General features: G+C 40.1%; 2 protein-coding genes across 5 annotated transcripts in view; one reads left to right on the top strand and one right to left on the bottom strand.

Moving 5' to 3' along the window:
• brf1b (BRF1 RNA polymerase III transcription initiation factor subunit b) overlaps positions 1-16,454 on the bottom strand; it is a 58,797-nt gene that overhangs the window by 29,647 nt on the left and 12,696 nt on the right. For both annotated transcript variants that reach the window (XM_046836040.1, XM_046836041.1), the window contains exons 7-10: positions 8,822-8,971; positions 2,561-2,654; positions 1,102-1,228; positions 938-977 (exon numbers count right to left, since the gene is read on the bottom strand). In XM_046836040.1, coding sequence (XP_046691996.1) covers positions 938-977; positions 1,102-1,228; positions 2,561-2,654; positions 8,822-8,971 — 411 coding nt within the window. The remainder of the gene's footprint in view (positions 1-937; positions 978-1,101; positions 1,229-2,560; positions 2,655-8,821; positions 8,972-16,454) is intronic.
• Positions 11,575-15,671, top strand: btbd6b (BTB (POZ) domain containing 6b). 3 transcript variants are annotated; one of them, XM_046836044.1, is made up of 5 exons: positions 11,575-12,157; positions 13,378-13,672; positions 13,760-13,850; positions 13,935-14,053; positions 14,175-15,671. In XM_046836044.1, the coding sequence occupies exons 2-5, from the start codon at positions 13,467-13,469 to the stop codon at positions 15,205-15,207; spliced, it is 1,449 nt and encodes a 482-aa protein (XP_046692000.1). In that variant the 5' UTR covers positions 11,575-12,157; positions 13,378-13,466; the 3' UTR covers positions 15,208-15,671. The 3 variants fall into 3 exon arrangements, with proteins under 3 accessions (XP_046692000.1, XP_046692001.1, XP_046691999.1); XM_046836045.1 differs by lacking the exon at positions 11,575-12,157 and adding an exon at positions 12,332-12,508; XM_046836043.1 differs by lacking the exon at positions 11,575-12,157 and having other exon boundaries at positions 12,992-13,672; positions 14,175-15,605.

Genomic DNA, 16,454 nt, shown 5'->3' with positions numbered 1-16,454 from the left:
GGAGCATGTAGTTAATGTTTAATGGTCAAATTCAGATTTTCCTAATTAAATTCTAAAGTTGAGAGCATGCAGAGAAGCACTATGCACCCGATTTTCGGGGCTCTTAAAACGAATTATCTGTGTGTAATTCACGTCTACATGTTTCCATAGAATCTACAGAGTTGGTTTTCAGCATCTATACCACTGGCAGGAGCATTTGTTTATGCATTTCTGAAAGAAAAGCAGACTGAAGACGGAAATAGTATAAAGGGGAACTAAATCTGTTTAACGTGTTTATTGGGATGTTTAACATGCACACTGCACATGAGACTGGTGTCCACATATATTTTGGCCGTATGGTGTAATACTATATTAAATAAATGCAATAGAAAAAATACACAAAAAAATCTAGAAGATTGAAATAAGTACGAGGGGAAAAAAACAATAAGAACAAGCACTTAATCCAGCGAATTTTATTTTACATCTTGCCTATATTCTTTAATATCGTACTTCAAAAGCTGAGTGCACAAACTCATGAAGCTGATGAAATCCTAATGCACGTGCAGTTTTTATTAAAAATAATGTCAATGTTTTTTATTTAACTTGATGCTCTTACTTTTAAAATAATGTGCCCACACACACACACACACACACACACACACACACACACACACACACACACACACACACACTACATTCTTATGCATCTTCTGAAGTCTTTCAGTCTGCCAGTCTATTTTACATTTTAGAGCCGATGCTGAACACAGCTCTGAATATTGCCCTAAAAGCCTAACTGATGTAATGTGCTTCTTCATCCCATTGTTCTCATAGAATATTAAAATGCTACTTCAAGCAAAAAAATTGAAATAGTTAGATACTGCTAAGAACAAGCTGAAAAAGGGCCTGACTTCAGAAAATGTACAAACCACAATTTCTTTTTTCAGCTGCGATAACTAACCTTGATATTCATCAAGCTTCTTGGCAAGCTCCTGTTCCAACTGGGAAAAAAAAACAAAAACGAATTTGTATTTTGTTAAAAATTAGCTGCGAAATTGAACAAGATACAAAAAATAGAAATGTGTCATGGGCATAAAGTACCCAAGGAGCTATGCAAAACTCAACCTGCATGATCTTTAACTTCTTTTGACCAGCAACAAAAGAAGGGGGATCACACTCCTCCTCCAGGTCCACTCGCATGAACTCATCAATGGTCAGGTGACTGGTGGGTGTGTCCTCAAACTCTGTTAGCCTAAAAAGAGATCATGTAAATTATGGTAAAATGACAGGAATCCAGTTTTTCCAAAGACTTCATAATTGTGTACAGTATTTATATCAGAACTGTAGTTTGGTGCACTGAATGTGCAGAACTGACTGAAAGAAAAAAATACCTTAAATCACAATGCTGTTGGATGCAAATTGGATACACTCTTGTTAACAATGCTACACCTAACATCTTATACAGTAGCAGGAGTGTATTAAATAATTGTTACATTTCCATCACAGAATCACCAAAGGGTACATGCTGCTGCTTTAAATAATGGTGTTTCTATATAATTAATTCTTCACTCACTGAAAATAAAACAAAGCATCGGAATATTCTATGTACATTTTGGCATCATGCAAGCAACCTTATATAGCATTTTTATATATTAGTTCTTTCATTTTATTTTACCTTTTGCTATATAACTCTTAGTGCTCATGTGGGACCAACACCATGAAACATTCTGATGTCACCGGCGAGGCCAAAATCAACAAATCAGATTGCAGTTCTACAGGTAATATATTAATGAGGAAATGATCAGTAGTGGATGAAGTACACAAACCATGCACTCTGTTTACCCAGTAAAAGTAAAAGTGCATCCTTTAAACTTTTACTTGAGTAAAAGTACAAAAGTATGTCTTATTATTATTTGTGTCACAAGACTGTTGCTTAATCAACTCAGTTTATGTGAAAAGAATCTAATGTTACTCTAAACACAACAATCTATTAATACAATTAAATTAATGAGTCAAACACTGATTGATTTCTATTAAAAATAATCATGAGTACAAAACCTTCTTTTCATCCACAAAAATCACGCAAATAAGGAAACAGGTGTTGTTTCAAGTTCGAGTCAGGAGTGTTTATTCCTCTTAAAATGTTCTGCTTGCTGATAAACTGATGCTGTATGTTGGTGATAAGTAGCAGCCACCAAGCGCCAATCCAAACAAGTTCAGAACAGAGCACGAGCTCTGTGCTGATTGGTGGATTGCTGCGTGTTTGACCAGTCAAGTTTTCATCCAATTAAAAATAAAAAAGAAACAACTGATTTCGCGAAATGTAGTAAAAAATAAATATTTGACATTGAAATGTAGTGACGTTCAGGTAAAAGTCTCTCCAAATTGAAAACGCTTCAGTAAAGTACAGATACGTGAAAAAGTAACGAATTAAAGCACATCAGCGAGAAAACCAAAGAAAACCAAAATAAAACAAATCCATCAACCAGGTTCCCTTCTCATACTACTGTACATCTCAATACGAATATTCCTAAACATGCAACACTAAAAGGAACCCACTCACACATAAAGCTGGGTCACCTACCTCTTTCTGAGAGTCGCCTCGCATACTTTCACCACGCCAATGACCTCCTTCACCGTGCGGCGGAATTCATGCATGCGGGCCGCCACCAACAGAGCTGCAAGAGTAAAATGTCATCCATTTCCTATAATAAATCTGCTCAGGTAATAAGGAGACATTTCTTGAGTGTGGCAGCACCGTTACATGGCAAAAATATAGAGCACATGAACACAAAAACAAGCCTGTACAAGTCACCTTGGGTCGTCAGCCAGCGTTTAAGCTCAGTGCCCATAACTGCTTTATGCAGCATTTCACAAACACGTCAATAAAAGTTTCATTGCTAACTTTATGCAACCAGCACTCACCTGTATATAGATAACTAAAGAAGAAAAAGAAAGAAAGTCTTTGTTTCTTGGGAAAAAGTTTCGGAACAGCAAGCTTTAAATTTAAAAAAGCATTGAATTTGAAAGAAAAGTAACATTTACCCGTAAGAACTTCATTACTGGAGTATTTACAGGAAAAAGAAGGGTGCGATGGCTTTAATCGTGATTTGAAGACTGTGAAGCAGAGCTTATATCATTCACAAGCTGCCAAAACAAGTCTTTGTGCCAGTCTATTAAACAGTTGACTATCTAACACTAGTTTGAAGAAAAATCACTGAACACTCATTTTAAAGATACAAAAGTATAGCAGGTGTCAGTAGGCTATAATCCCATATTTAACACAGTGGTAAAAAAAGAGCAAGATGGCTGATGTCTTATTACATAATGCTTCTTATTTTAATGCATACCTGACTTCTGCTGAACTCCTGAACTTTGTATTTGTTTTTCATTTCTCTTTCTATATGTGTTTTCTGAAAATAGTAGACATAATACAGAAGTACCGTATTTTCCGGACTATAAGCCGCTATTTTTTTCCCACGTTTTGAACTTAAACAATGAAGCGGCTAATTTATGGATTTTTCCTGGGTTTTTCCTGGTTTCACAAACTTCAAGCCAAAAAACTGAGCCCCATAACATTAGACTAATGAAATTGCCGAACGGGTTCAGGTGAACCAATGAAATTCTTTATATTAAATCAGATGCGCTCCCACTGAATCAGGCCGCACCACATCATAAATATGGATGAGGTTCCTCTGATGTTTGACCTGCCGCTCACTCATACTGTCAACAGGAAATGTAAATCATTCGTCACGCTGAAAACAACCGTGCATAAAAAAAAACACACTTCACCTGTGTTCTGAGCTGCACGGCATCGGGAGAAAAGCTTCACCGATGGTGATTTTTAAATGCACGACAATGACAAAAGAAAAACTCTCGAGAGAAATAGTTGTGAAAGGAAGGAGGAAGACAGTGAACAATGACTTTCTTGGTAGGCTACTGTTTAGATACAAGCCATGTAACAGACACTGTCTTTCGTTAAAGCCTGTGTAAAATTCATTAGTTTCAATGTAGACACATGCGACTTATTTATGTTCAAAATAAAAATCTTTGTCAAATTCAGTGGGTGCGGCTTATATTTGGGTGCGTTTAATAGTCCAGAAATTACGGTATGTGTGATAAATGATTAAGGTGGTAAACTCCAACTGCATTCGCTTCATAAAAACTGGGACCTCAAGGTTCATTTAGGCGTTTTCTGATTACGAGACTGTAAATGCAGGATGGAAATATTCTGACCATCAGATTAATATAAATATGATTTACTGTTGTAGATGATCAAATACAGTTTATTAGCTGGAAAAAGCAGGCTTTTTTTGAGCTGCCTTCCTCACACTGTGTTTATTTGTATTAAAGTGGCACTGTTACAATTCACTGCTGTGCATTTAAAGACATGCTGAGAAAACACAAATATGTGTGAGTGACTACAGAACAGCCGGTCACTTTTTTGGCATTCAATTTGGTGAAGAGCACAAACTTAACAAGCTTTATACACTGTGTGCACAATTATTAGGCAAGTTGTATTTTGAGGATTAATTTTGTTATTGTACAACTACAGTGCTCTTGGTCAATCTAAAATGTTAACAAACCCTCAAACCTGAACATTTAAGTAGTAAAACTGAAGTGTTGGCTTTCTAAAGAGAGTATCTACATGTACACCATTATAAGGCAACTATCAGTGTGCAGAATTATTATGCAACTAATTGAAAAACAAAGATTTTCCCATCTCACTTGTTTATTTGCACCTGTTAAAGTGAGAATAATAAACAAACTCAAAATGTACAAATAATCATTTCTGAAATCTCAAAAAGAAAACCTCAGTGACCACTATAGCCACCCTTCTTTTCGATAACAGTCACAAGCCTTCCATTCACGGAGTCAGTCAGTTTCTTGATCTGGTCAGAATCAACTTTTTGTGCAGCCGCAACCAGGGCTCCCAGACACTGTTCAGAGACGTGTCACGCCCCAATATCTTAGATATTTCGAGAGTGCCGCATCCCTGTTAAAGACTTTTTACAATTTTTTACTTTTCAAAGTCAGTTAAATCTCTGTTTTGGCCCTTTTTTCCTGAGGCGTCGAATCTGCCTAATAATTATGGACACCTTAATATAGGGTGTTGATCTCCATAGGCCACACCCTCCCTCGTTACACAAATACACATCACCTGATATGCATTAAATCCAATAAGCATTTAAGTTTATACAGCTTAGACTTGGAAATTATGGATAAAATGATGATATGGTCAAAATAATCATTTGCCTAATAATTGTGCACACAGTGTATAACCAGCTATAAAATATGGACCAAAATACACACCTTTACAAACAGATTCTCACTCTGAAGTTTAGTAGCCGATGATGCAAATGATGTGACAAAAGGGCCAAAACAATGGCACTGGAATGGGCCATTTACATGGTCGAATGTTTTTAATTAACCCTTCACATTAATTTAAGATTTTTCAACAGTTCGCCTTTGATTAAAAATTGTTTCCCTGAACACAGCGAATGATGAATAATGAATACAATGCAAAATAGAATGTAAGCTATTGAAAGACAGAATAGAGATGTATGGAAACAGTTTGTTTCCTGTTTGGGGTGAGGGCATCTTGCTGATGGCAGAGTGCAACGCTTAAATGCTGACCTTCAGATGGATGGCCAAGGGGTCTGTGCAGCAAAACAGAATGTGCAGAGCTTTGAGTTTAGGTGTGTTATGCAACACAGCAACTCATTTTAGCTCCCATATCAAACACAGTATGGGTTTGCTTCACGGTCTGGTAAAAACATTCAGCATATCTTTATCACTTGGAATTTCATGGAGGTTCTGATTTGTGAGGCATATTTTTTTATGGCAAACTTTGTTCAGTCTACTGTGGAATACATTTTATAACACTGCAAAATTTACCCATCTGTCTATCTGTATTCTTTTCTATCAAAAAGCATTTGTTCCTTTCCTCATCTACCAGCCAACAGTGACAATGTATGTTTTTGAAAGCTTGAGGAAATGTTAAACATTACAGAGCCTGAGGAAAAAGAATCTACCCGGAATGGATTGCATTTTAATTCTTATAATCAACCTGTGATCTTCTGTGCCATTCAGAGATTCAATTTGAAATAAAATTGTGAATTGACCTTTGAAGGTTAAACTTATTTCCTTTAAATGTTAGTGTAGATCCACTATGGACAGTGATTTTAAACACTACACACAATTCAATTCGAGCACCAGCTCTACATGGGATAAGTGGATCAGTGGATAAAATGTTGTATGTTGTTCTGATCGAAATGTCATGGGTTCAAATCGCACCCCCCAAGCTGTCATTGCTGGGCCCTCGACTAAGGCCCTTAACCGTCAGTTGCTCAGCTGTGTAACTGAGACAACTGTAAATAGCTCTGGATAAGATCTGCCAAATGCGATAAATGTAATGTAGGCACATTTACAATAAGCACATATGGACTTTTGGTTCTGGGGAAGGGGTAGCTCAGTGGTTAGGACATTGGACTTCTGATTGAAAGGTTGTGAGTTCGAATTTTAGCACCCCCAAGTTGGCACTGTTGGGCCCTTGAGCAAGGCCCATAACCGTTGAGTACTCAGCCTAACCCTAACCCTAGAAATAAAATATTTATAAGTTGCTCTGCAAAAGGAAATCTGCTGACTTCATCACTGCCTCACTACCAGACATACTGGACCCATTACAGTTCACGTACCGCCAGAACCGTTCTACTGAGGACGCCATTGCTCATCTCGTCCACACTACGATGAGCCACCTGAACTACAGAAACGGGAATTATACAAAGATGCTGTTTGTGGACTACAGTTCAGCATTTAACACCATAATTCCTTCCACACTCACCTCTAAGTTGGAGGTCCTGACACTTTGCCTGCCGCTGTGTCAATGGATCTCCAACTTTCTGACAGACAGACCACAAGCCGTACAGGTGGGAAAACACACCTCATCCACCCTCACCCTCAGCACTGGAGCTCCCCAGGGTTGTGTTCTGAGCCCCCTGCTGTACTTACTGTACACATATGACTGTGTGGCCACTTCCAACTCTACAACCATCATCAAGTTTGCTGACGACACTGTTGTGGTGGGCCTGATCTCCAACAATAACGAGACAGCCTACCTACAGGAGGTTAAAAACCTGGAGAGATGGTGCCAGGAGAACAACCTTCTCCTGAATGTCAGCAAGACTAAGGAGTTGATAGTGGACTTCAGCACAAAGCAGAAGCGGTCATACCCACCGCTAAACATCAATGGGACCCCAGTGGAGAGAGTGAACAGTTTCCGATACCTAGGTGTTCACATCACACAGGACCTGTCTTGGTCCTGTCACACTAACACCCTGGTGAAGAAAGCCCGGCAGCATCTGTACCTTCTGAGACGCTTAAGGGACTTTAAACTACCCTCTCAGGTGCTCAAGACTTTTTACACTTGCACCATTGAGAGCGTTCTGACGGGTAGCATCACTTCCTGGTTCGGGAACAGCACCATGCAGGACAGGCGAGCCCTCTAGAGGTGGTGCGTTCAGCTGAACGTACCATCCACACCGAGCTCTTTGATCTGCAGGACATCTACAGCACGGGGTGCCGGACCATAGCCAGAAAGATTGTGAAGGACTTCAACCATCCCAACAGTGAACTCTTTTCTTTGTTGCGTTCAGGGAAACGCTTCCGCTCCCTGAAAGCAAACACAGAGAGAATGAGGAGGAGCTTCTTCCCGCAGGCCATTTGGAGTTTGAATCAGGAGACACCCAGGATCTAAAAACTGGCCCACTCTCTCCATCATCACACTTTTTCTCTGCACAAATTTTTCTTTTCGCACTACGACATTTTAAACTTAGGGCTGTCACTTTAGCTCTGGACTTGCACAGCACAGTGCACTTTATACTTTATACCACACCACAACGCACACGGACACTTTAAGGACAATCACATAAACCACCTTAAATTGTTTACTGATTTACTGTTTACTGCCATAAGCATACCTTGTATATACACCTTTTTTCTCATATATATCTTTATATATTTTATATAGTTTTATACTTTATTTATCTGCCTTCTTTTTCTTGGTTTATTTTTTTACTTTTTTCTACCCATCCTACTCCCTCATGCCAGACAGTCGTAAAAAGCATTTCACTGTCGTACCCTGTATGTATGTGTATGTGACAAATAAAATTTGATTTGATTTGATTAATAGTTCTGATTCTGGATGCAACTTTGAACATTGTTTAGGTAATTAAATAAATGAGTAACTGTGATTCTAAACAATGTAATAACAGTAAACGTTGAATAAAGATGTAAATAGCTAGCTACGATTTTGACACAGACCAAACAGTTTCATTACATTAGGTTTCATACTTATCAGGAGAAACAATAACAGCATAGTTATGGTTTCCAACAGAAGGAGGTCCTTCACACCATGTTAGTTATTATGAGTTTTTCTGCTGCCTTTTCACCGGACAACAGATGTTTGTTTTGTCCATAGGGGATAATACCATGTTTGAGGTGTTTTTGAAATGCTGCCTACAGATGCACATGCTGCCTTTCACCAAATGTTCACCTTCATCCAAGTAAACAGCACAAAGACATTTTTTTCTCCCAAGCACTTCGGTGAGAAACGAGTGAACTTTCGAAATGCTGCTACTACACTAAATTTCCAATATAAAAATATCTAATGTATTCCAGAGTAGACTGTTTTCACACACACACACACACACACACACACACACACACACACACACACACACATATATATATATATATATATATATATATATATATATATATATATATATATATATATATATATATATATATATATATATATACTGTCACTAGCATCAAACATTACCTGCACCACAGAGTCCAGACGGTCTGCGTCCTGTGTGCATCCAGTCTCTTTTCATCCTCTGGAGCAGTCTCAGTGCAGTCATAGACACTTCATGTGTTTTCTCTCCGAACTCCAACATGTGTGCAAAGCGGGGAATATACAAGCATGGATCTGGGAAAAAAAAACCTCACACATCAACAATATTAGCGGTTCATATTATGCCATAGTCCGACAAAAAAAAGTGCTGTTCCCACTGCTAATAATAAACAAATCTATAAGTACTAGTGTGTAAAGCATTTAAAGTCTAGTAATAGCATTTAAAGTAAATTTGCTTTGACATTTGCTTAAGCCCTGTTCAGATTGATTGCGGGGAAATATAATTATTATTACTGGAGTATCTCTGGGATTTAAATCCTGTTTAAAATTCGTCCTGTCAGTAAATGTTTTACAGATGTGCACATGCCTGCGAAAGACTACAGCATACTGTGTTTAACCATCTCTGAAATTACCAGCAGAAAAAACCCCACAGGTAATAGAATATGAAGATTGAATTATATACAGTGGTTAAAAAGGTTTTGCACTTTTCTATAGAGTAAGAATGATCCAGGAAGTGCTCGTTTCTATTCTCTCTGGCCAAAATGAAATCAAATAAAGTACTGTCTGAGTTTAAAACACTGAACCCAATAAAATACAGAAATTGTTTGAAAGGACATGTCAGAGAAGTAATGCTTCTGGGGGTTTGAGGTAAGATATTACGTTTCTAGAACAGTTATATCATAGCCATGCACGCTTTGTGAAGGCACATCCATCTTTATGCAGGCATCACAGGTCTTTATGCAGACATCACAGGTCCTGTGCTAATTGATCGAAATTTGGCTAGAGACATCTAACATTACTAAATATACTTTTTGGATGCCATTTCTAGTCTCTGGATTTTCTCTCTCTCACACAAATTATTAAATCAGTAAAAGTATATCCCTATAGCTACTCCTACAGGGGGTTTTGTGGGTCACAAAGGACATCTCTTTATGGCTCTCCTTGACATAAGGGGCAAATGTTAAACCTGCTTCTCTATAGGGAGTACGCGATGTGTTCTGTTTCAGAGACACTCTGTTGAAACAAACATCCCTAACTTCCACCTACTTCAAAGTCCTTGAATAAACTCACTCTGCTGGCCCAGTAAAAAACACGTCACTGACTGCTGTCCTAATAACAGGGAAAGGAGTTCAGCTCACAGAACCAGGCAGGCACTGTCAAAAGGAAATAATATATGGACTCCACCTGTGTGTGAAAGGAAAAAAAAAAGGCACGGAAATCCCCCAGGACTGCGCATGTCATGAGCCTTTCCTTTCTTATGGCCATACTGAATTATCATATTAATTACGTGAAATATAACAATGAGGGGACTGACCTTTCTGTGCCATCTGTATAACAGTCAACTGCTATCTGACAAGTCGCTGACAACATTTTGTACTGAGATACGTATGATACAAATTGGAACTAATGCCAGGATCTGAAATCTTTACTTGATGTGGACTACAGAGATCGTTTGATTTGTATGACAGATGATAAACCAATGTAACGGGACAGAAGGGACTGTAGCATTAGAAGAGAAAGAAAGTTGAAGTTGAAGTCATAGTGTCCTGGCTGAAGAAAAATACATTTATGAGCGTCGGTGAGAGCTGTGAAGAAGAAGCCAACCGAGACTCATGCTGAAAAGGAATCTTGAAATCTCCATGCTGTCTATCACTACTACTTAGGATCTAATGGAGGTTCCATACAGATGAGGAAAATCTGCTATTTATCTTTTTTTTCACTGTTTTGTCTTACGTCTTTGTTTTATTTCTGGATAAGGGCGTATGCTGAATGACGTGAATGTAAATGTAAATCTGTCATTTAAATCCCAAAGAAGATCATAACTCATTTCAGACAAAACTGTATAAACTAGTGTGCTGGACATCTTTACAGTGCTGGATGCCACTTAGCAATAAACCGCAAAGTTTTGTCTTATATTACATTTTTTATGGTTATATTCCTATCCTGGTTCCTATTCCGATTTGTTAAACTGTACATATAAAAACATGACAGAATTCAACCTTTCTTACCAAAATGATTCTCTGTGTACACAATTCAAGTTTTCCATATTTGAAAAAACTGATATCTTAGTGTTAAACAATACCAAATATGGAGTAAGTTCCTGACATGCTCTGCAAGCCTAAATTGTTTAGCTAAATAAAGTTAGATTGTGGTATATCTCGATTGGGGCATGCTGTAAGCAAATCTGTGTCCCATGTTCACTTCAAAAGTCACTTGCGTTCAAGCCAAAACAAATTATAAATATAAAAATAATCAGGGCCATCTTGGTCCTAATTCAACCTATTCAAATACTGCCTATGTTTAAAATTTGTGCAACATACTGTATTATGCATGATTATAAATAACACGAAACTTTAAGGTTTTCATTTAAAAACATGATATTATTAAACTCCATATGATACCGCGATTAATCGGATTTATACCACAGCGGTGCGGAGTTCTTATATCTGATTGGTTAGAAGGCTGTAACACTGGATGCAAAGCCACAGGTTTACACAATTGTGTAACACATTATCATTTTTATAGTGACAACTTGTCAAGAAGGATTTACATAAACTAAGACTAATAGTAAGCAAAATAATGTGCTCTAACAACAAGAAATCGAATTACACGCCGATAAAGGGTGTTGTATGTCCTTTAACATACTCAAATGTCGTTGTTTTGCAAATTGCTGTGGAATAATGGGAATAAAACAAACTGGTCCTGGTTAGACCACCATGTTGTTGATCGGTTTTGTTGATTCGTGTTTTACTCCTGCTGCTTTTGTAAATAGTTACACTATCAATCCAATAAATCATCACCAGTTTGTTAACCTTCCTCAGGATGCTGTCGTACATGTAACGAATCTTTAATAATATAGTAATAACGTGAAAGGGGATGAGAACGCTTAACAATCGTGCGTAAACAAATAAATGCAAACACGTGATTTCTTGAGAATGTTTTTGTTTTTGTTTTTTTTGCAGATACGTGCATTATCAACAAGTCTGGCCGTCAAAACACTTGTTATGTAGATGTGTATAATAAGACTGAAAAGCCGCTTAGCCCTGATTCGCTTTGGATAAAGTGCTCCTGATCCATTTTGTAACGCCGGGGCCCTCTGTTGGAAAGCCGGGAAAGCGATGTGGGAACAGGACGGAAGCCCAACCCCCTCTCCCACAGTAAGCTCCGGATTTAACATGGCTTCTGGCTGCGATCGGGCGTCCACAGAGCAAACCTGAATGCATTTCCTTCTCACCTGCGCTTTTTCTTCTGCTTTCTAAGGTAACGAAATGACAAAAAACTCTACATCAGCACAGTTTCTCTCGGGTCTGCTGGTGGGCTCAATCTCCAGATCTTCACTTCCGACTAGTCAGTGTTACTGAATGAGTGTGTGTGTGAGTGTGTGTGTTTGATAGAGAGAGAGAGAGAGAGAGAGAGAGAGAGAGAGATCATCTCTGGTGCCACTTTCTGCTTTCTTCTTATGTAGGCATCATAGTGCTGTGTGTATATACAGTGTTGAGTCGTCAGTTTGGTCTGGTACTTGGGAGTATCTGGTGCACTTCTGCTGCAGATGTTTATTCATCCCAGTCAGTAAACGATGAAGCGTCTAAGTATCGGGACTTCACAGGCAAGGTTAGCAAACTATACAATTCAATGTGTTGTTAAAGTGGTGAATGAGCCCGTACTGGGTTACTGCACTGGGTTTGATGGTTGCAATGACTAGTTTTAAAGTTACTTAGTAAATGATACAAAACCTGGAGCTGGCGTTTATTATAAACACGCCGTATCTTTGTGCGTTTTTGTGCGTTGTGTATGTAATAGAGCGCGTTCCGGATTATGTTTTTCTCCTATAAGAATAGAAATAAAGCCGCGGTGTAAATGGTGTAAATGGTGTAAATGGTGACGTGCGCCTACATTGTCAACAAATCCCGCAAGGGGTTAAAGGGCTGCGCTTCGGAGAATATTATGGCGAAAATGGGCGGGTGCGTGTGCGGTGGGCGGCGCTTCGGGGGCGCTGACGTAGGCGGCGTGCGGAAACCCCATTGGCTGACGCGCGGCTGGGCGTCCGCGTCCGCGACACAAAACGAGCTGCTTACTACGCGGCGGAGGAAACAGTGGGGGATGCGCTCAGAGCCGCGCGCGGTCAGCGAATCCGCTCGGGTCTCTAATGACCGATCAGACGAGACTATAGACAGAGGATGCGGTGATGGCAGCACGGTCAACTAACCGGGCATGGATGTGGATTCGGTAACGGGATGTTTTCTCAATGACAGAGGGAAGAGCACTCGGTTGGGAATAATGCATTGTAGATCCGCTGCGTTGTTGCCCCAAATAGAGCGGTGTTTTGGCACACTCAGTCCCGTGTAAATCACAGGGCTCCACTCGCTCCACCTTGCCTTTTAATTACTCCATACACTCGTGGATTTGTTTTCTGATGCCAACACCGGACTGCCTGTATGGCCGGATCATGAAGTTGTTGACGTTTTTTCTTTTGCTTCCAGAGAGCCTGAAAAGGACTAGAAAAAGTGGGAAGCAGCCAGGCAAGTTGCCAGCATGCTATGAAATTGTGACTTTGTCCTTGAAGAAGAAGATGGCTGCAGAGCTCTACCCTGCCAGCATAAACACCAACCTACCGAACAGTAACAGCACGGCGGTGACACCTGCCAACAAAAAGAGTATCGTCCAAGTGTCCCAGACAGCGACCACTCTGACCGCCACCGCCGCACAGCAGAACCTCAACAACAACAACGTCGAGACTGCCAGCTGGCAATCCACTCATCCCACACTCCGAGAGAGGTAAATCCACACCCGGTGACTCTGGTTTCTTTGACATGTCCCTGTTTGTTTGGCCGGACCTTCTAACATCATCGTCTCTCTTTCCAGGAACGCTCTGATGTTTAATAACGAACTCATGGCAGATGTTTATTTCATTGTGGGTCGCCCCGGCGAGTCCCAGAAAGTGCCTGCGCACAAGGTGAATTTAGCGCTCATGATTTTGGACTAACCAACACGGAAAGTGTCTGTTTCACTGATTTAATTCAATGTTCTGTTCTTTCAGTATGTCCTGGCAGTGGGGAGTTCTGTGTTTGGTGCCATGTTTTATGGGGATCTCGCTGAGGGCAAATCTGAGATTCATATTCCCGATGTGGAGCCTGCTGCTTTTTTAATCCTGCTGAAGTAAGCCATATAACTGATAACTGAAATCGTTAGCTTTTTTCATATTAGGTGATAAGCCAATTAGTAGCAATTATTTGATAACAGCTTTGATTAAGTCTGTTTTCCGATCCTCTCCCTGCAGATACCTGTATAGTGATGAGATTGAACTGGAGGCAGACACCGTGCTGGCCACTCTGTATGCTGCCAAGAAGTATATTGTGCCTGCCCTGGCCAAGGCCTGCGTCAACTTTTTGGAGACCAGCCTGGAGGCCAAGAATGCCTGCGTACTGCTGTCTCAGAGCCGGCTTTTTGAGGAGCCTGAGCTCACACAGCGCTGCTGGGAAGTCATTGATGCCCAGGCCGAGCTGGCTCTCCGCTCTGAAGGCTTCTGTGAAATTGACCTGCAGACCCTGGAGATCATTCTGAAGCGGGAGACGCTCAACACCAGGGAGGCTGTGGTCTTCCAGGCTGTCCTGGAATGGGCCGTGGCCGAGTGCAAAAGACAAGGACTTGGGCCGACAGCTCGAAACAAGAGGGCAGTGCTGGGCAAGGTCCTGTACTTGGTGCGCATCCCCACTATGACCCTGCAGGAGTTTGCAGATGGAGCGGCGCAGTCAGATGTGCTGACTCTGGAAGAGACTCATGACATTTTCCTGTGGTATACGGCAGCCAATAAGCCCAAGTTGGACTTTCCGTTGACGCAAAGGAAAGGGCTGACGCCGCAGCGCTGCCACCGGTTCCAGTCCTCAGCTTACCGCAGCAACCAGTGGCGCTACCGTGGACGTTGCGACAGCATTCAGTTTGCTGTGGACAAGCGAATCTTCATCGCTGGGCTAGGCCTGTATGGCTCCAGTGGCGGAAAGGCCGAGTACAGTGTTAAAATTGAACTGAAGCGCCAAGGGGTCATCCTGGCCCAGAATCTGACTAAGTTTATTTCAGATGGTTCTAGCAATACCTTCTCAGTGTGGTTCGAGCATCCAGTTCAGGTGGAGCAAGATGCTTTCTACACAGTCAGTGCGGTGTTGGATGGTAATGAGCTCAGCTACTTTGGACAAGAGGGAATGACAGAAGTGCAGTGTGGGAAAGTGACCTTTCAGTTTCAGTGCTCTTCAGACAGTACGAATGGCACTGGTGTGCAGGGGGGACAGATCCCAGAGCTGGTCTTCTACGCATGAAAGGTGTGAGCACAGCGACACTGAAGTGCATTCCGCCCACTGTATTTAGATGCAATGAACACAAGGGGGAGTACAGGGTCCCGAGACACTTTTGCCTTCTTTTCAGTGTAGCAGTGGAGGACAGTTAAACGGCAGCCTGTTTATAAAACAGACTCTTCTCTGACAAAGCTTGAGTGAAAGAATACTCCTCTGCTTTATTTATTGAGAAAAGTATATTTGATTTAATTATTGATGCTGCAGCATGCAGACATATAAATTAGATAAATAAATAAATCTATATATTAACAAAGAAATCGATGTATTGCACTCCTGGTGGCATGTTACCACTAGTGTGTTTTTTTTTTTTTTTTTTTTTGTACATAACCTGAATTTAATTTGTTTACAGCTTGATGAAATGTCTTGTATTAGTGTGCAGCTTACTAAACTGCAGATCATAAATTTTTGTGACTCAAACTGAAGAGTGGTTTGCCCTCCTTATTGTTTGAATGGTATTGTGTAATAACTGGAATGTAAAACCCACCAATATGTACTGAGGAAGTTTGAAAATAGATGCAGACACATTAGCATAAAAGATGACAAGGAAATATTAGAATTTGGACACAGATGATTTCATACACAACTCAAAAAACAGCCACACCAAACCTGAACTGTATTAATAAGACAAATATCGCTATATAGTACAGAAATATCTCTATAACCCACATTAGGATAAGCTTTGCCTTGCCAGGCTGCAGGGGCAACTGAATAGGGAGATTGTTTCAATTGAGCCCAAAGAATTTGCTGTGCTGTCGTTTGCATTCTAATCGAGGACTTGGTGAATGCACAGCAGATGCAGGATGGTAAAACGGCAGATTTTTTTTGACAGACAAGCAGCTGAATATGAAATCGGAACACGTGGAAAGTGTTTAATCAGTCTGATTGCTGAAATTTTACCATGTACATTATGCTTTGATATATCTAAGGAACAAAAGATGTTTTCTATCCCTAATAGGATAAGAAGCAAAAAACAAAAAGCTGAGTTCAGAATGATTGCATTATGGAACTAAATTGATTTTAAGAAATGATGGTACCCCCTGTGTACCCTAAACCAACTTTGTTCATATAATTTCCTTTAAACTGATGGGTCATTTATATTTAGTCAAGTCTGTGCACCTTATATACAGTGATGTGAAAAAGTGATTGTCCTGATTTCTTATTTTTTTGCATGTTTGTCACACTTTAATGTTTCAGATCATCAAACTAATTTA

Source organism: Silurus meridionalis, chromosome 23 (assembly GCF_014805685.1).
Source record: "Silurus meridionalis isolate SWU-2019-XX chromosome 23, ASM1480568v1, whole genome shotgun sequence".
NCBI classification, from domain to species: domain Eukaryota; kingdom Metazoa; phylum Chordata; class Actinopteri; order Siluriformes; family Siluridae; genus Silurus; species Silurus meridionalis.
This window is presented reverse-complemented; position numbering and strand designations above follow the sequence as displayed.

Coding starts and splice junctions, on each gene's coding strand:
- btbd6b (XM_046836043.1), top strand. CDS start 13,311: ATGCCAACACCGGACTGCCTGTATGGCCGGATCATGAAGTTGTTGACG. Junction 13,673..13,759: donor CATCCCACACTCCGAGAGAG/GTAAATCCACAC, acceptor CTCTCTTTCCAG/GAACGCTCTGATGTTTAATA. Junction 14,054..14,174: donor GCTTTTTTAATCCTGCTGAA/GTAAGCCATATA, acceptor CTCTCCCTGCAG/ATACCTGTATAGTGATGAGA.